At 36.5% G+C, this 19,454-nt stretch overlaps 2 protein-coding genes across 2 annotated transcripts; both read right to left on the minus strand.

Annotated features, from left to right (window-relative positions):
• Positions 1-7,285: 7,285 nt before the first annotated feature.
• LOC133857517 (histidine-containing phosphotransfer protein 4-like) lies at positions 7,286-9,517 on the minus strand. The gene is made up of 6 exons (XM_062292782.1): positions 9,458-9,517; positions 8,973-9,103; positions 8,453-8,521; positions 8,305-8,376; positions 8,110-8,182; positions 7,286-7,333 (listed from the first exon to the last, which is right to left on the minus strand). Exons 1-6 carry the CDS (start codon positions 9,515-9,517, stop codon positions 7,286-7,288), a joined length of 453 nt encoding a protein of 150 aa, XP_062148766.1.
• Positions 9,518-10,867: 1,350 nt separating this feature from the next.
• On the minus strand, positions 10,868-15,871 carry LOC133857778 (protein phosphatase 2C 56-like). Its single transcript, XM_062293123.1, has 4 exons — positions 15,254-15,871; positions 13,115-13,402; positions 12,602-12,707; positions 10,868-11,765 (listed from the first exon to the last, which is right to left on the minus strand). The coding sequence occupies exons 1-4, from the start codon at positions 15,728-15,730 to the stop codon at positions 11,455-11,457; spliced, it is 1,182 nt and encodes a 393-aa protein (XP_062149107.1). The 5' UTR covers positions 15,731-15,871; the 3' UTR covers positions 10,868-11,454.
• Between the last annotated feature and the right edge of the window lie 3,583 nt (positions 15,872-19,454).

Consider the following 19,454-nt stretch of genomic DNA (forward strand, 5'->3'; position numbering starts at 1 on the left):
CTGATGGTATGTTTATGAATCTAATTTATTTATTTATTTGAATTAAACTTAAGATTAAGTTTTTCTTAAAGTTTTTAAACCTATAATGCTTAAATTGAATGTACAGGAGGAGTTCTATCTACCTGTATCAATAGACAAGTGCAAGGCACAACAAGAAGCGTGGAATGATATTGGCCTTAAGCACCGCTCGTGGAAGTCAAGGTTCAAAACCAAGCTAGATATTTGAGACGGTGACACGCCCGAGATTATACGTGCGAGAGTGCCGGACAATGTTTTTACGAAGTATGACGCAAAAGATGTAGAGTTCCTGCTGAGCGATTGGTGCACTGAGCAAAAAAGGGTATGTAGGTCTTTTATTGTATGACAAAAAAATGTTGTGGTTTTTTAATAATAGTTCATTTAATTTTATTACTACTTTAAGTGTGTCAATGCTTACATTTTTATCTTCATGTTCAATGCGTAGGCGACCTCTGAACGGATGAAGAGGCTGCGGGAGCAGAATGACCTTCCCCATTGTACGGGATCCAAAAGTTATGCCAGATTTAATCACGAGGAGGTATAAACAAATATATGTTTATGTTTTTAATATTTGTCGCTAATTGTTTTTCTTTTTCTTTACACTATTTTCTCGCTCTCTATTTGTTATATATTTCAACTGGATGACGACAGACATGTACATCTGGCACGCCCCCCACTCGCGCCACATTGTTCGTGAAGACCCACACAAGGAAAGACGGCACTTACTTGAATGAACGTACACGAGTCCTATGCATATGCTACTCATCTATTTTACTAATATTTCTAAATTATGTGTGTGATATGTCATTATTCAGTATATGAGTATTTCATGTTGACGACGTACATGAGAGGATGACGCAGAGTTTATCCAGTGATCCAGCCGCCACGCAGAGCGTCTCAGCAGACACAGTGCGTTAGGCACCGAACGACGCGTACGAACAGGCGGTGGGAGGCCTGAGTACGCGGGGAGGGTTCGGCAGTTTGGGTCGAACGTTACTCCTGTTCGGGGGACATGTTTCTCATACAGGCCTCGCTCACAAGGGGGACCATCTGAGGGCACATCTCAGGATTGGGCCGAACACGCCCGGAAGATGGAATAAATCCAAGCGGAGCTACGGGCTGAGCGAGAGAGGAATGACGCGTTGGAGCAGCGCATGCGACAGTTCAACGCCATGGAGCAACGCATGCGACAGTTCGAGGTCTTCATGTCCTCAATGGGAGTATCACAACCATGTCTTGGTGCTCAGTCTTCACCTGCAAACGTAGGTAGTACGTCGTCAGTTAGTAGTGCATCTGCAGGTATGATTTATATTGTGTATAAGACAAAATTAATTTCAATTTGTTTTCATTACCCCTTTAATTTTGCAAGTAATATTATATACTTTAATTGTTTATATTACTTGCAGGTAATGCGACAACGGTTGGTACGTTGTCGCCTATTGGACGACGGCTGAGCCAGCACTCCCCTGTCGCTACACCTTCGCCCGCTACACTATCCCTTGCGCAGCAATCGCCGGTTGGCGAGAACACGCTTGGGATGGTACCTCGTGCTTCGCAGGGACGCCCTTCGGATTTGTAGATATTTTGTGTAATTATTTTTTGTTATTAACGAATATGTTTATTTTTTGTAATTATTTTTTGTTTGTAAAGATTTGCATAGTTAACAAATACGTTATTAATTATTGGTTTGTGTAATTTAATTTTGTGATATTTTTGGGTAAAATAAATATTGCGTTATTTGTGGTCGGAAATAAGAAAATTTAAAAAAAAAAAAAAAAAATTAATTAATTAACCCAAACAAATTTAAAAAAAAAAATAACAAAACTAAATTGAAAAACTTTTTAAAAAAAAAAAAATTTTATTGTATTTTTTATTTAATTTAATTTTTTATTTAATTCTTTAATTGTATTTTTAATTTAATTTAAAAATACAATTAAAGAATTAAATAAAAAATACAATTAAATTTTTTTTAAAAAAAAACACACAAAATAGACATGTGTATTCAAATACACGTGTCTGACAGTTGGACACGTGTATTGAAATACACGTATCCAAGTAGACACGAGTATTGAAATACACGTGTCTGACTGTCAAACACGTGTATTTAATACACGTGTCCAACTGTCAGACACGTGTATTACAATACACATGTCTAATCTGACACGTGTATTAAGATACACGTGTCAAAATGTGCAGTTAGTGACTTCCAAATCTAACACGAGTCGCACGCGTGGCTATTTACACGTGGCAACCTGATCGACATGTGTACAGTGTCCGTACACGTGCCGAAATGCACGTGGCAAATTTTTGCAATTTTTGTAGTGATCATTGAATTCATCCCACAATTCAACGTTCGTTTTAAAATCATCATGTACATATTTACATAGCCTATTTTATGTTTATAGATCTTGATATTTGAGTGATTTCAAAATCAGCCACGATGCATTTTGAGCCAAGGCATGCCCGTCTAGGAGAAAAAAAGGAACAGCCCAACCTAAGATATATATATATATATATATATATATATATGCTATTGATCATATTATATCCATTTTTGTATTTGTATGCCATTTTAGCTATCCACAATCACTATTTTATTTAAATAATTTTTTTTTTCATATTTCTTTATTTTTTCTATAATTTTTTTTTGAATGTTAATCTTTTCCTAATGGTCATATTTTTAAAATTTTGTTTTTCTTCCTAATGGTCATATTTATAAATACGAAAAATGTACTCTTTATAAGAGTTCAGTGTTCTTTGGAGGAGTTTCCTTGGGGGTTAAAAATGATATTCTGAATTTTCTACACATGAATGAAGGGAAGTTGCCTATCCAATATCTTGGAGTTCCCCTTCTTTCTAAGCAGCTGATAGCAACTGATTGTGATGTTTTGGTCTCCAAAATTGCTGGTCGTATTGATTCTTGGTTAGCTCGGAATCTGTCCTTTGCTGGAAGACTCCAACTAGTATCCTCTGTTTTGCTTAGTATGCAGGTTTATTGGGCTAAAGTCTTTATTTTGCTTAAAAATGTTATTTTTCTTCTTCAGCAGAAATTTAACCGCTTCTTGTGGGGTGGAAAAGACACTAAAGCCCATGCTAAAGTTTCCTGGGAGAAGCTTTGTAATCCTAAACGTGAAGGTGGGTTAGGTATCAAAAACCTGGAAGTATAGAATAATGCTTCTATTTTGCATCATATTTGGGCTCTCTTTACCAAAGCTAGCTCTCTTTGGGTGGCCTGGATTAAAGAGAATAGGCTGAAAGGAAAGAGCCTTTGGCAGGTCTCTATCCCCAATGATTGCTCTTGGTGTTGGAAGAAGTTGTTGAAACTTCGAAATATTGCTAAACAATTTTTGAGCTTCAAAGTAAGGAGTGGTTCTCAGATTTTCTTCTGGCATGATAAGTGGCATCCTACCAGTTATCTGCTGGATTGCTTTGGCTCCCGTGCAGTGCATGACTTAGGTATTCCCCTTGATGCTAAGGTGTCTAAGATCATTAAGGGTGGTGACTAGTACTGGCCATTTGCCCGGTCCAATACTATTGTGAAAATTCAAAGTAGGCTGCCTGAGATTCTTATTGGTGGTGAGGATTTGGTTGTTTGGCACTCTCCCATTGGTGCTTATTCTTGTGCAGCTACTTGGGATCAATTGCGAGTAAAGCTCCCGGTTGTTGCGTGGTGGAAGTTGGTTTGGCACCCTTTGGCCATCCCTCGGCATTCTTTCTTTCTATGGTTGGTTTTTAGAGAGGCTATAGTGACTAAATACCGGATGAGTAGTTGGGGGTATACTGGCAATGTGCTTTGCTTGTTTTGTCATGCTTGTCATGAAAGTCAGGAGCATCTTTTTTTCAGTGCGGATTTAGTTTGAGGATATAGAGGACTTTGATGTCTGCGTGCCTCTTTACTGACATTCCGTCTGAATGGGAGAAGGTTATGACCTAGAGCATTGCTACACTCCAGGGGAAAGGCTTACAATCTAGTCTTGGTAAACTTTGTTTGGGTGCATGCATTTATTATCTTTGGCAACAAAGAAATGCTTTGGTGCACAACAACAATTTGAAAACTGAGGAAACTATGGTTAAATAGATTACATGGGAAGTTCGTACTCGAATCCTTGCTAAGGGATCTTTTAAGAAATTAGATAAATGTATAGAGCTTGTAATTAGTTGGAATTTACAAAAGTTGTTGATATAGGTTTGTTGCTTTCCTGTAGTAATGACTGTATAGGTCGTTCTGGATAGTGTCTTCTACTCAAGGTTTTTGGGCTAGTGCTTACTAACGTGTACTGTTGGTTGAGCTTTATAAAAAATTTTGATTCATCCAAAAAAAAAAAAAAGGAATGTACTCTCATGTTAGAATTTCAGAACATTTCTGTTTGGATGCTAAGAAACATAGGAAAAAGCAACCCAACTAACTAAATTGACCCAAGACCTCAAAAATTGTAAGATTAAAAAATATATTCAAGTTTTTCATCAATTTTCTCATCAAACCATTACTCAACAATTAACATTACAAGGGAGAGGACCAAAGAAAATGGGCAGTGTGGGAGAGAAATGAAAAATAAAAAATAAAATTAAAGGGAGAAAGAGATCGGAAACAAATTAGTGAGTACTGTTCATTCACTAAAACTTTTTTGTTATAATAGTGAGGCTACTGGAGTGTATTTTTGTGTTTTCACCAAATTGCCTTATAGCCTTATCATATACTACTAGGGGTGTGCAAGACCCACAGAAATCGATCCGACCCGCCTGTGAAACATAGGTTTTCCAGGTTTTATCGCGGATACGGGTTCAAAGATAAGGGATCCGCATAGGGCGGGGCGGGTTGCGGGTCCCGGTTTTCTAAAAAACCAGGGACCCGCCCCGTGTAAAGAAAGAAGTCAAAAAATTAAACCCTATCCCCTTTAACCCTAGCGCCGCAGCACCCAACGCCCCCCCCCCCCCCCCCTCATTTTTTCATTTCTTTTCTTCTAGCGCCGTAGCCATTCCTCTGATGAGTCTTCTCTTCATTTTTCTAAGCTCTCTAGTCTCTTCGAGTCTTCACGAATCACAGCCTCCCCTTGCAGTTGCAGGATGAGCTCTACTTCACAAATGCCTACGACTCTGCGAGAAAAATATTTCGAGAGATCAGATGGGGAGTGGTTGCAATGATGGCTTGTACTCTTTTGTGAAGATCCTAACGATTAAGTTCACCAAGCTATTCAGCAATGGAGAATTTATTGATTCCATTTCAGGTTTTCAATTTTCTCTCTTTCTAGTTAAATTACTTCATAAGTTTAGATTTTTTCACTCCGATATGATTCCCCTTTTCTGGTTATATTACATAAATGCCACTCAGGAGGACCTGCCCTGCCCCATCAAACCCGCACCCCCGCCCAGGAATGTACTCACACCTCACGGTTTTCTCCTAAAAGTTGTGGTTCGCGGGTTCAAAACAAGCAACCCGTAGGGCTGCGAGGTGGGGGCAAAAAGGACAAAAAACCTCCCCGCCCCACCCAGTGCCCACCCCTATATACTACTCTATCATCAATGCTATTCTATTCAATCTTCTTCCATTTCTAATAAAAGATTTCACTACAAAAATTTCAAGAATTCTGGACAGTTTCAAACCATCCAAAAATTGCAAAAAACCATCTAAAAAAATGTCCAGATGGTTTTTTCTAAACGATTTCAAACCGTCCAGGAAAATGTGTCGCTAATCCGGGTTATGGACGGTTTGAACAAACCGTCCGCAATTACAAACGGTTTGGGCCCAAACCGTCCAAAATTTGTTATTTTTTTTATAATTATTATTATTATTATTTTAATATAATAATAATTTTTTTTTTTTTTCTATCAGTCAAAGACTCAAAGCTTCTACATTCTACCGGAGTCCGGAAATATCCACCGAAAATCAGCTCTGGTCACCACCATCCATAATCCAGCCGTTCAGCCGCACCAAACCCCCATCGAAGCTAGACGTCTTCCTTTGTTTCTCTTCCACTCCAAGAGAAGCTAAGAGAGACAAGTCGCAACCCATATCTCCTTCCTCATTGCACGACCCAACAACCATAGCCACAGCCAAACACCCCCTTTCACCAATCAACCAAAAAATATAATACCTCAAACAATAAAAACAAACAAATGGTGTACCTCAATCGATCGACAATGAATTTCAAAACTCCATAACCCAAATCAAATAACCATTGAAATTATAAAACAACTCAAAAACACCGAAACCCACCCCAATTACCAACCCCTCAACTCCAACCCAAAACGACCCAGAGTTGGTTTTAGCCGGATACCACGACGACCTCGCCAGATCGGTCGGAAACCCATGCACACCGGCATGGGTTTGACAGATCCGGCACTCCATCTCCGGCACTCTCTCCCGCAATTCTATTCCCGTCATCCCGATCCCGCCATTCCGTCCAGAACCCGTCGCCCATCTTCAGTCGCCGTCTGGAAAGAGAAGAAAAGGAACGAGACCTGCACGCCCTGCCTCTTGGGAATTCTTTGGCTAAGTTTGTGAATAAAGTAAAAAAAGATTGTGTGATTGTGGGGTGTTATGAGTCGTTGATAAATTTGAAAGAGACGGTTGAGATGTGAACTTTATTTTGTGGTGCGGTTCGATGACATGGAATATGAATGAGTGGTATTTTCGATGAGTGCTACTTCTTTTTAAAAACCAAATTGCAGATGGTTTCATTGAAACCGTCTATAAATTGACAGACGGTTTCATTAAAACCGTTTAGAAATTTACATTTTCAGACGGTTCATCCAAACCGTCTGTAAATTTACAAATGGTTTTATTGAAACCGTCGTAATTTATTTTTTTAAGGACGGTTTTCAAAAAATCGTCTGTAAAAATTTAATTCTGGACGGTTTTTAAAAACGTCAATAATTGAAGTTTTTTTTTTGTAGTGTTTATTTTTTCTAATGGAATAGTCATTCCGATTACCAAACATACTCTTAATTTTTTTTTAAGGCCTCTTGGTATCCAAAAAAAACGGAGTCATACAACATGAAAATGGAAGTTGCAGATTACATTAGTGAGGGAAATATGTTTTTTCCAAATACCAAAAGCTAAAAACAAACTTCCACGTGAAAACTAAACCTCTCAGTACTCCATAAAGAAGAACATCAGAAATAGTTAGGAAACCTTTATTACAGACAGACTAAACATTATTGACGGAACCAAGATTAATTTCCAGCAAATTGACATTGAACTAAACCAACCAACAGCATACAGGCCAGGGAAAGCTCCCTGATGTTTCAACCATTTCGAATCATTCCTTCACTTGGGCCGGTCAGCTGTTTTGGCAACTCTAGCTTGTCCTATCAGCTAAAGAACGCAAAAAAAATAAAATATAAAAAATAAAAATAAAAAAATCATACACACAAACACAAACTAATTAATTAGCATGTCACTTATTTAAACCTGTTCAACCGATAATTTGACTGTTTCTTTGTTGAAAAATTGCTAGATTTACAACTTGTTATCGTGTGATCAGAGGGTGTTAAAAACAAACTTCAGTAACTAATGTGGGCCGATCACAATACTGAAACTAAGTTTGGCAATTCGGATTGTCGTGTCAACTCGTCGAGTTAGCTTATCAACCCGTTTAGTTAATTTGATAAAAAAATGTGTCATTAACGCATTATAAATATGTCATAAATGAGTTGATGAGTCATAAACGTGTCATAAACAGGTTGGTGGGTCATAAACGGGTCATTAATGGGTCATAAACGTGTCATAAATGAGTTGACAGGCCATAAACGAGTTATAGCCTAAACTCAAACCCTATATATTCGTATCGTATTCATGTCGGATTCACGAGTCGTGTCAAAATTGTCAAACCTAACTGAAACGTATTAGCTAGTAAACTGTAAAAGAATTGTAGGAGTTGCATTACCATTCTTTGTTCGTAAATGCATTTTTCTAGCATACTCAATTAACGTAGTATGTTTAATTCACACAATTGTTTTTTTAAAAAAAAAAAATTAAAATTAATTTATGAGTAAATTGAATATGTCACATCAACTAAATATGCCGCAAGAATACTAAATAATATTTCTCTTGTTGTATGAGATCAGTGAGAGTGAGAAAGAGTGACAGACCTGAAAATAAGGTTGGAGTCTATTTTTGAGAGTGTTATGCTCTTGCTTTATTCTTCCAACTGCAGCCTTACACCTGGCTCATGTAAAAATTGTCTATGATGATTAAGCATGAGTACCAACAAATTAAGCCTCGAAATCAATGGCATAAATCTCTAATGACATAAATGATTACACTGTCTGGTTCTCCTTACGTACCCTTCCATGTCACCTTTGTTGCAGCACTCCAATGCTTGATTGGTTTGTATCGCCACCTTGTTAGCCCCAATGCTGCAAATAACAATAATTAATAATGATCTTCAAAATGAGCTTAATGAGCTTCACTCAAAATCTTAATCTTAATTACGTCATGCTGCTGCCTTTGAGCCGATGAAGGTACCTGTCTACTGTAGCATAATCGAAGTGAAGTTCCTCCCTACATGGGGGACATAGGCACTATTGATGTTACCTTAGTTAAAACCATTTCCAATTGCAAATTTGAACATTGAATTCAAAGCAATTATTGTTATTGTTGTTGTTACTGTGTACACAATAATAATGAATAACATAAAATAAAAAAGAGAAAGAGTAAGAGATTGAAAATCAAGACACAGATTTTCTTGTTTCGACAATGTGACTACAACATAGCTGTACGGACATATATGAAAAACCCAAAAAATACCATGTACTGTACAGTAGGGTTTTTTGTTCACTCTTCTTAGCTCCGACAACTGGGCATTTATACTAGTATTTTGCATTACTCAATAACTAAGAGAATATGAACCACTTATTCCAACATTGTGGTTATATATATATATATATATATAGCAATATTTGCTCAAAAATATAAAGTTTAAACAATACATATTTCGTGATATACTGCTTACAATGCTTGTTCTAGGGAAGCTATCACCTTAGGTGAGTCACTGAAATACAAGGTGAAAATTTCCTCGACAATGTTGGGGGTGTCTTTATCCGCCAACCGCTCCAATCGAAGGAACTCGTAGTCAAGGATTTCCTGCAAAAAAAAAAAAAAAAAAAAAAAAAAAAAAAATATATATATATATATATATATATATATATATATATATATATATATATATATATATATATATATCATCTTATTGATCTTCCATTGCTCATAAAGTAATTAAGCATATAAATCTTATGATTGCTAATTTTTGTTTCCGAAAACAAAAACAATAACAACACATTAACAAACATAAGATTTTCACATACTGGATCCTCAAACAGGCAGAGGAAGCAATCATAATATTTCCTGTAGCACACTTATATTCAGAGACAAAGTGAATAAAAATAATAATAATAACGCTAACAATATGTATTATTTAAAATAAAGTGAAACTAGAACCTCAGCAAGGAGGGACTGCTTCATAGCCGCAATCTGTTGCTGCAAGGGATTGATCTCCATTTCTTAGATACTAAGCGGCAAGCCGATCGAGAAGGAATTAAACAGATCGACTTGAATAACGCAGTGGCAAACAGAAAAGATATATATAAGGGAAAAAAAAAAAAGTCATTTGTTGGGAGTATACTTCCCATGCTGTTAATATCTGAATTGGTTTTGAATTTTAATTCCTCTCCTAGTGCATGTGATTGAGACGTTAGAGTTATGTTTATCTTAGGCAAGATAGTTTTTTTTCGAATTTATTCAAAAGTTTGAATAAGTTTAGAAACTACATTTTTATCCTACTTTTATCTCAACTCCTAGTAAGTAGCACTGCCAATCAACCCTTGGATCATTCCATGTTAAAATAATAATAATCCAGGGTTGACTGGCACTACTATCTCAATAAGATAGAATAAAAGTGAAGTTTCTAGCATTACTTTTTTTTAACTTTAAATTCATTTAACGTGGCAGTGCTCATTAGCCCTTGTTAAAAATAAGAGTAATGATTCACTACCACCTAAATATACAACTTTTCACCACCTTGTCTATGTGGCAAGGTGGTCCCCTACTAACTTTAGAGTTTTTTTATTTTTAAAAAATAAAATAAAGTGGGGGACCACTTTGCCACATAGACATGGTGGTGAAAAATTGTATATTTAGGTGGTAAAGAATCATTTCTCTAAAAATAAATAAATAGGTTGATGTACGTTGCCACGTCAACCCAATAAAATGTGGGTGAGGTGGAACCGTGTTTTTTTTACATTGTTTATTTGTTATATCATTAAAATGTATGCTAAGATAGCAAAATCTACATCATGTAATTAAAAATGATTGTAAGAATTTCATCACAAGATTATCTTATAAAATCTAGAAAATTTTGATCCAAGATAAATTAATTATATGTTTTCTTATGTACTTATTATGTGTGTAAAATCTTTCTTGACCGTGCTATAAGTAGTTATTTTGTGAAGTTTCTATAATCAATAAAATTAGGGATTTTAGATCTCTTAAATATTAATTTGAGCATGCTAGGAATCACATAATAATTAATTATATATAATTAAAGAAAATAGTAATTTTCAATTCTCATCCCTATTGAGCTGATGAGCACCGTTACATTATCCTAATTATTTAAAAGTGGAATAAGATATGAGTATCTATCATTACTTGAAAAGAAAAAAGTATACATTAGAATTTTCTAAAACAAAAGAGGTTACAAAATCGAGACAGAAAAATTGTTTTGTTTTTTGGATATAACAATTTGTAACACTACTGATCAAAAAAAAAAAGAAGAAGAAGAAGAAATCAAACTAAAGTGACCTCTGGATTTTGAAAAACTAAATAAGATTCCAAACACCTCACAAATTATAGAAGCCACTTAAAAGGGATCCTTCAAAGCATTTGGACCCTCAGCAATCAAAATATATTGAATAATAGGTGGGGATAAAAAAGCAGAGGCACGTCTGTAGGATTCCATGGTTAAAAGGGAAGAGAATCTACCAAGTTTCTCACCATTTTTTGCTTCTCTCACTGGGGCCAAAGGAAGGGAAGATGGTAAATATGTACAGAAATAAAGCAAATAACTTTAAAAAAAAAAAAAAAAAAAAAGATATACCATGCCATTTCTTTTCTTTCTTTTCTTTTCTTCATCTTCATGTGAAAATATTGAACAAATTGTTGTCTCTTAGTTTTTCCTTGACCAAGCCAACTAAAATGGAGGATTGATCTAGTTTTTGCCGTAACAAACCAATTCAGGTGGTTTCGGGGCAGATGTGTGTTTGCAAGTCAGCACTGTACAGGGGCTACCAATTGTGCCACGTGGGGGGCCTCTGATCATGTTTATAGAACAAGTGCAATTTCACTAGATCACTCCTGCCTTTCTTATCACAGAACTTCAAAGGGTGCGAGTGAATTGGATTTCTGGGAAAGGAGGGAGAGAGTTTCTCCACTCCCCTTATTCACTGCCTTTGATGGCGCCTTCTCTTTGATTTCAGGTCAACAACAATGATAGAGATGTTGTCAGTACTGTTTCTTCCATATGCTATCTCAGTGAGATTATCAGCTACAGCTTGTGCCGGAGAAAGGTCATCCGTCATCAAGGACCTCCGCCACCTTCTCAAAAGGCGGCGAGCCGCCTCCCCAACCTCTTCATTAGTCATGACATCCCAAAGCCCATCACTTGCCAAAACCAAACACTCATCTTCATCTGTCCTAGTCATGAAAGTAATCTCAGGCACTGGAATTATCCATGGCCTCAGATATCGATCACCTGAAACATACCCGTCAAGCAATAAGTACTACAAGAAAGATGCATATCGCATGCTATGCTGACAAGTGACTAGATTGTTAAAACTTTGGTTGAATTTCAGAACTTCCAATATTAGTACAAGCAGATTCTCGAGTTCCTCATAATTTCAACAGAGTCAGCAAGAAATAAGAAACAGAAATTGAGCACACATTATTTATATAGCCAGGAAAGTCCATTTTACGGTCTCCATGTTGAATTCATATCATACTTAAATAAATTCCGAAAGAGCTAAAGCTTTTCTCATAAGTTCCACCCTTATCATGTTCCAAGTTCATTTTTCTTGGACCGTTCTCTATCTCCTCAACATGCATTTCAGCTCTTGACTTTATTCTCATTCAACCTACTCATAAGTCATAATGTATTAACGCATCTTTTAAATCCTAATGTTAAACATTCAGATGAACAACTCACAACTCCCAAAAATTTGTCTTCATACAAGTAGTCATGCAAAGTTTAGGGCTGGTGTTTTATAATGCTCTGGAAAGCTTCTCACAGTCTTCAAAACTTCTCAAATATTTTTTTTTTCCTGATAAATGAGTTGACCCAAGGGGAGGAAGAGATTTGAATTAGGAATCTCCACTTTATGAGATGTAATCCGGACCAATTGTAATATCTTTGGAATCAAAAATAAATAAACTGTAGCATAATAGAAAAGAGCCTAGATGACATTTGCATAATGATATTGGTGAGAGCATATATGGTTAGATGCCTTGATCAATGATCGAATTGAACACAAAAGCTATGACTAATGCTGAACAAGAGATTCAAGAATAAGAGAAATAGAGATAAAAGAAAACCTATTGCTCTGGACATGGCGAGAACTCCAAACACCCTAGCACCATTCCAGTTTATGACTTTCCCTCCCTCTCCTTCTATTCTCATGAGTTCGTCTTCTCTATCAGGCTGTAAAAGCAACAACAAATGTCCTTAATCTTGTTAATAAAAGACCTTAATAATTTAAGAAGAAGAACCTATTTCCGCGTAATTGGCTTTCATTTTTCCATTTTTTGTACCCCTCTCCAAAGTTTATGGACATGTTCAAACCCAATATCCGGGAAAGTGCTTTTGTTTATTATGTTTATAAAAGGCCATATGATTTCTCTATCACCTTATCTATACAATTATACTTAAATCTATTATGAATGTAAATTTAAACCCAATACTTGACAAGTATCGCTGAGTCCATGAAATCAAGTGCAACTTTTAGTACAAGGTACTTCAAACAAATTACTAGGAGCAAGAAAATAAAAATGGCACTCTGTTTCAATTTTATGAAGAACAAAAAAGATTAAAAGAGTTTTGAACTTGACCTTCTGATCGACGGTTAAGGGGATTGTCTTAGTCCCTCGACAAAGGATTGCCCTCGAGTCACCACAGTTGGACATGATAATCTGGCAACCAGATAGAACAGCCACAACTGCAGTTGATCCAACCATTTCTGGTGTTGCTGCCTCTGTCACGCCCTCATTGTCAGCCCTCTCAAAACCCCTAGAGAATGTTGACTCCCACCTCCTCCGCCAATCATAGCCGTCAACTGCTTCCTTATCCCACTCTTCTGCTATAATTTCATGCATTCGCTCTGCACAAAATTTAGCCACCTAGAAATAACCACCAATGTTAGTAGGATGCTCTAGATTGGCAAATTTTCACACTTTATGATCATGAATATTGGGAAAAAGGCCCATTTTGGCGATATAGATTTTTTCAAAAAATAAATAAATAAATACTTCATAAAAAGGATTTTCAATCTTCCAAAAAAAAAAAAGAAACCTAATTTTGCGTTCTAAAAATAGTGTTGTTGGGTAATTACTATAAAGTTATTTATAAACTAACAGGCAGTCTATAATGAGTGAAATAATAAAATAAAATTGTTTTCTTAATTATGTCACTAATTATGTATGTATTATCACGTTAATTTATAAATTATAGTAAACACTTACTTCCTAAGAACAACTTTCTTTTCATCCCATTTTACTATTACAACTAGAAGAAAAAAAATATATTTTGCCTATTTTGTTGAAGACCAAAAATGGCTCGTAATAGTCAAATTTGACTATTATGAACTATTTACCTATTCTGTTGGAGCGGAGATGCTCTAACAGCTTTGCAAACTTTATTTTACCTTTTTTGTTTTGGGTATATCTTTTCGAGTAATGTTTATTGTACAACTTTTACACAACTCTAACTGTTTTTTTTATGATCAACCATTAAATTTGTTTTCCTACCTGTGGGCTTTAAATATTCAATAGTTGATCTTAAAAAAAATTATTAGAGTTATATAAAAATTGTACAAGAATTATGCAATAAACATTACTCATATCTTTTTGATTTTCTCTCTACAGATATTTTGTAGAAAGAAAATGATATATGCACTACAAATGTACTACAAGTGCATAACTCTAAGGCACATTGAGGTGAAGCCCATACATGTGAATCCCTCCGATGTGCCTTAGAGTTGTGTACTTGTTGTAATTTTAGCATTTTCCTTTTGTAGAAATATAAATATTAGAAAACAGATTACCCAGTGCCATACAGCGGTACAGGTGTTCACCATAACTCCATAAGGATCCAACTACATAGGCACAATCATTGTCTAAGAGAAAGTGCAAAACAAATAACTTTTTTTTAAAAGAAAAAATAAATAAATAAGCAGCTACACGTGGCCTACGAGAGGACATGTGACCCCACCTATATTTTAATTTCCAACAAAAACGGAACCTCTCGAGTCTCGATCCTACCCAAGCAATAAAATAAAACCAAAAAAAAAAAATATATATATATATATATATATAATTAATTTAATATATCCAATAATTGAGATATTCTCATCCAACAAGTAAATCGAAACGTTGTGGATTGGGTGCCGTATATTACAATTTTCTATAACAAAAAAAAAAAAATACTAAAAAGAAAAGAAAGACAATCAGTGCGACGCTTATTTAATTTTAACTTTAGATTCTTTGTGATCCTAATTTTCAGTGGGTCCTTCCTATTCCCTTTGCTCATCACAGTGATATTCGTACAACGGACGAAGGGGTGTGTCTGTGAGGACAAGTACTGTGTATGTGGCATTGACCGTAGCTTTCCTTTGCACCGAATTTTTCACGCGAAGCAAAGGCGAGCCCGCCCAAGATCCTGGGCTCGAAAGATTTAAGGGCCTAAAATGAAACGTGTCCATACGAGAGGAAACGCGCCATCAATTCTCTCGCTATGGACCACTCCCAGTACAAAACGTGGCATCTCCTTCTCAGGACGCTTGGTAAATATTCATACAACGGAAAAGCTTTTTTCTTTTTGCCTTTTAGGCAGTTTCTGAATTCATTTTGCAATTACTCAACGGAAAATGCCATTCTCTCGCAATATTTGTTCCATTAATATTCCATAATTGAAAAAATATATGTAAAATTTTTTCCAGAAATAATTCCAATTCAAAAAAAAATGTAAGGTACCTGAGAGCCACCATGACCGTCGAAGACGCCGAAGAAATGGACGGGCGAGATCTCGCCGGAGGTTCTGGAGCCCGGGGCAGTACAACCGCCCACGTGATGGCACGTGCGCGACATGAAGCCCGGTACAACGGCCACGGCGTCCTCCATCTCTCTCCGTCTCCCAATCACCGACGTGGATCCCCAGCTCACTCCCTTGTTGTTCCTCCCCACGCACTTCTGCCTCGCCGCGGCCATCACCGTCGAGTCCTCCCCGGACGGCGAGGGGTCCAACAGCATCGGTGCGACCGCCTCCGGCACCAGAATCGCCAAAATGTCGCCGGAGCTGCTGCTCGTGAAGGAGTTGTCGCCCGAGCTGCTCCTGGAATCTTCCGTCAGTTCCGTGTTGAGTATGGAAGACAAGCCTGAGCTCGTCGATACCAGCTCCGGCTCAGGGAGTGAGTCGACTCCCTCGTGTTGCTCGTCCTCTGAGGCTTCCATATACTAGTAGCTCACTCACATTCACCAAAGTCACCGAGAGAAAGAGAAAGAGAAGGGAAGGGCGAGGATGGGATAAAAGAAGCGGAAGCGACGGCTCAGAAAGTGACACGTGTGAGAAGATATCAGTTCAGATGACACACGCATCCGTAGTGAATGAAACGAGGCGTCGCTCCACCAAAAACAAAACAGAGGAAATGAGGCATTGATTGTAAATCGTACTCGCTCGCTTTTCGCTGTACCGACACGTGTCATCTCTCGATCCTGCGATGCCACGCTGGTTTTGCGGTCCAGGTCTGGACACTGCGCTATTATTGGGCGGAGTTTGATCCTCTGTTAAACCTCTTCGAAGCATCCATCTGCACCTGCAACAACTTCGTTGGGTGTCAGCTTTCCTCGGCATCTGAAATCGTCAAAAACATAGTCTTCTGCTAAAAAGTCATTCCTCTCCACGCGGCAGATGATTATTTGAGAGTTTTACCTACTCGTCGATACAAGAACGTATCAGATTCGTACAGCTTCGACAAAAGAATCTAATGTACGCATAGGAAGGACGTCAGCAATGTTACACCGTCTCTCTATAATATGGCTAGGTGGCACATTGGAAAGCTACGGGTCCCACCATTAGGTACAATTTGACCTTTAATAGAAGTGTGATAAGTAATGAGTTTCCTTGGGAAATCCTGTCACAATAGAAAACCTCATCAGGACACTTGTCTTTCGTTTAAACAACGAACCGGGATCTGACGGCCTCTATTAACGGATCTTAAATTCACAGTTTTTATAAAGCGAGAGAGAGAGGGTAAAGCACGGCAAAAAGCACAGGACCCACCATAGAGCCCCACGGTGACTGTGGTGACTGGGACCCTCAGGAGATTGTGCAATATCAAATCGACGGGACTTTTGTTGGATCAAGATTTGATCCAACGGTAGTCTGCCCAACAGCTACTGTGTGGGATCAACGCAGGACACAGAGGGCCCACGCCTAAGATGGACACGTATCTCCCTATGAGAAATAGATCCTCCATGGGTCTAGGACTGGAATTGGAATTTACAACGATTTTTTCTTTTTTTAGTTATATTTAATTAAGGCAGAGCCTGGAGCCTGGAGACTGGAGAGAGTCATCCGATGGTAAGATGACAATATTGACCCGAGTATATGATGCATGTGCGGTGCATTAATGTTACATTTATTGTTTTTTGGGAAAATTATAGAATCAGTATCCGTGATTGTGATTTTATTTTTATTTTTGAATTTTATCCGTGATTTTATTGAATTGCAAATAATTCTATTAATTTAAAAGAAAAGTTAAGATTTACAACACCAACACAATAAATGCACAATAATCTTTCACATGAGGGTGAGCTTCACATACTGGAGTTTACCCTCATGTGAGGAGTTGTTGTGCACTTGTTGTGATGGTGTAGTGCAGGAATCAAATCCCTAATTTAAAAAGTGTCTCATAACTCTTTTGAGGTAAACAAAATAAACAAGACAAAAAATTTCTTACAAATAAACTTTTAAATGTGGCATGCGTTTTTTAAATTATTAAAAAAACATATATTTTTCACGTGCCAAATGAAACAATAATGATTGATTTTTACTTTATTTTTTTCTTAATTCTTTTACAATTTGCTAATACATGTTACCGGGTGATTGAAGTCATGCTAGGTACTAAAAAAAAATTAACATCATCTAATCACGTGTTAGAGTATTTGTAGTGAACTCGCCAAATTTTCAGCAAATTTTGAGGAAAAATATCACTTTTGTTATTTTAGCTACCTAGTTTTCAAAAGCTCTAAATATCAAACTCCTCAAATATTCCCTGCTTCAAATAAATATTAATTTTTTTTTTTTTATAAAAATAAATTTTTTTTTTTTTAAAAAAAAGAAGAACCTTCCGATAGATCAGCGGAAGCGAAAACGGGAGAGAATCGGCCGGGTTTTTGACGACAGGAGCGGAATCAGCCGGATTATCAACACTAGGTATCGGATTTTTTACGCCAGGAGCATAATCGGCAGGATTATCAAGCCTGGGTACGGGATTGTTGAAGGTCGGAGCAAAATCGGCTAGATTATAAAGCCTGGGTACCGGATTTTTTACGGCCGGAGCAAAATCGGCCAAATTATCAACGCTAGTAACGCCGTGGTTTGCCGACAATTTGTCGTACCTCCACTTGAACAGCTCGCCACGCCAGTGCTCCACGCCCAACCGGCCATCCACACGACTTGTCGAATGAAAGGATCCTATTCCGGTCGTCGCATCTGAGACGATAATGAATAGGAAAGTAAGAGAAAAGAGATGGAATAAAAAATTGGAAAAAGCAAGAGACGATCGACGAAACGCTCCTCTTATTAGACGAGGGCTTCTGACAATCCTCCATTTGATGATGGTGTTGACGAGCTCGTTGGAGACGATATTTTAAGCAAAATCTTTTGATTTTTGTGATTTCGTCTATTTGACGACTTCATTGCGAATGCTCTAACATATGTCAACAAATTATAAATCTAGCATTTTTCATCAAAATATACAAATATCTTAAGCTAACGTGGTAAAATATTGTTGGGTATAAATCTATTGGTTAAAACATTTACCTAAAAGTAATTTAGGTGGTAACTTTAGTCTTCCTAATAATATTTTAACTCTCACAAATCCAACGCAAATGGTATCAAAGGTCCATACTTGTCCAAATCGAAACCAAGAACAATCTCGATGTTCCACGTGTTGCGGGAGATAGTTATTATAATTTCAATTTTCAAGCGTGACTTGACTTGTGAGCTACTTTGGGATTTATTTTTATTATTATTCTTGGTTAAGTAAGTTTTGAGCCACCGATTTGATCTGGATTTCTCACTTTTTACTAATTTACGTTACTACAAGGCTCTACTTAATTGGTCAAACGAGAAGAAAAATCAGAAACTGATATGACCTAATCATGTGACGTCATCGGATTAATATTGTTAATCAAGTATTATATTAATTGTTGTGCGATGCTGTACTTGCTAGTTTTGTTGAGACATCAATTTTAGTCGCTTTGCTATTTTTCTTGTCAGGTCGTGCCACGTGTTGAACTCTTTGTAGAGGACATTATTGTAATTAAAAATATGCAAAACAGTGTCGGTCAAATTGGAAATTGCACGTCTGTATAATGTGAAAATAAAATCTTCAATGCATTCTCCGACCACTCAGAAAAAATCATTGCCACGTGCCAAAAAGTTTACATCGAAAAAAAATATCCCAGAAAAAAAATATCTCTCTCAGAACTTATTTGTTAACGATGGTGGATGAATATTATTATTATTATTATTATTATTATTATTTTTTAAAAATTTGATTTAAAGGTATGGAACTTTTATCTTTTTTGAACTTCAAAATATCTCAATTTAAGGTACTTATTTTTTTAAAAGTCTCAATTCAAAATATCTTTATGTTTATTTTTTTAAAAAAATTAAAAATTAAAAATTCAGGCAGGAGTATTTTTGTAAATTCCATTAAATTCTAACTAATACCTAAATCCTAATAATTTTTTATTTTTTTCTTTAAAAAAAATAGATATTTTAAAAATTTTGATAGGATTTAACAGAAAATTTTAACAAATGACCTATAATTGAGACTTTCCGAAAAAATGATACTCTAAATTGAAACGTTTTGAAGTTCAGGTATCTTCTTTCAAAAATTGTAAAAGTTTAATACCTTTAAATGAAATTCTATTTTTTAAAGAAAAA

This window comes from Alnus glutinosa, chromosome 14 (assembly GCF_958979055.1).
Source record: "Alnus glutinosa chromosome 14, dhAlnGlut1.1, whole genome shotgun sequence".
Classification (NCBI taxonomy): domain Eukaryota; kingdom Viridiplantae; phylum Streptophyta; class Magnoliopsida; order Fagales; family Betulaceae; genus Alnus; species Alnus glutinosa.

What these genes read in the sequence shown, in the direction of transcription:
- LOC133857517 (XM_062292782.1), bottom strand. Translation starts at nt 9,517, where the DNA reads ATGGAGATCAATCCCTTGCAGCAACAGATTGCGGCTATGAAGCAGTCC. An exon ending in CTCAAAGGCAGCAGCATGAC is followed by an intron (nt 8,377 to 8,452) that starts GTAATTAAGATT and finishes TGTTATTTGCAG; the next exon opens with CATTGGGGCTAACAAGGTGG. An exon ending in AACAAAGGTGACATGGAAGG is followed by an intron (nt 8,183 to 8,304) that starts GTACGTAAGGAG and finishes TACATGAGCCAG; the next exon opens with GTGTAAGGCTGCAGTTGGAA.
- LOC133857778 (XM_062293123.1), bottom strand. Translation starts at nt 15,730, where the DNA reads ATGGAAGCCTCAGAGGACGAGCAACACGAGGGAGTCGACTCACTCCCT. An exon ending in ACGGTCATGGTGGCTCTCAG is followed by an intron (nt 13,403 to 15,253) that starts GTACCTTACATT and finishes GGTTATTTCTAG; the next exon opens with GTGGCTAAATTTTGTGCAGA. An exon ending in CCTTAACCGTCGATCAGAAG is followed by an intron (nt 12,708 to 13,114) that starts GTCAAGTTCAAA and finishes TTGCTTTTACAG; the next exon opens with CCTGATAGAGAAGACGAACT.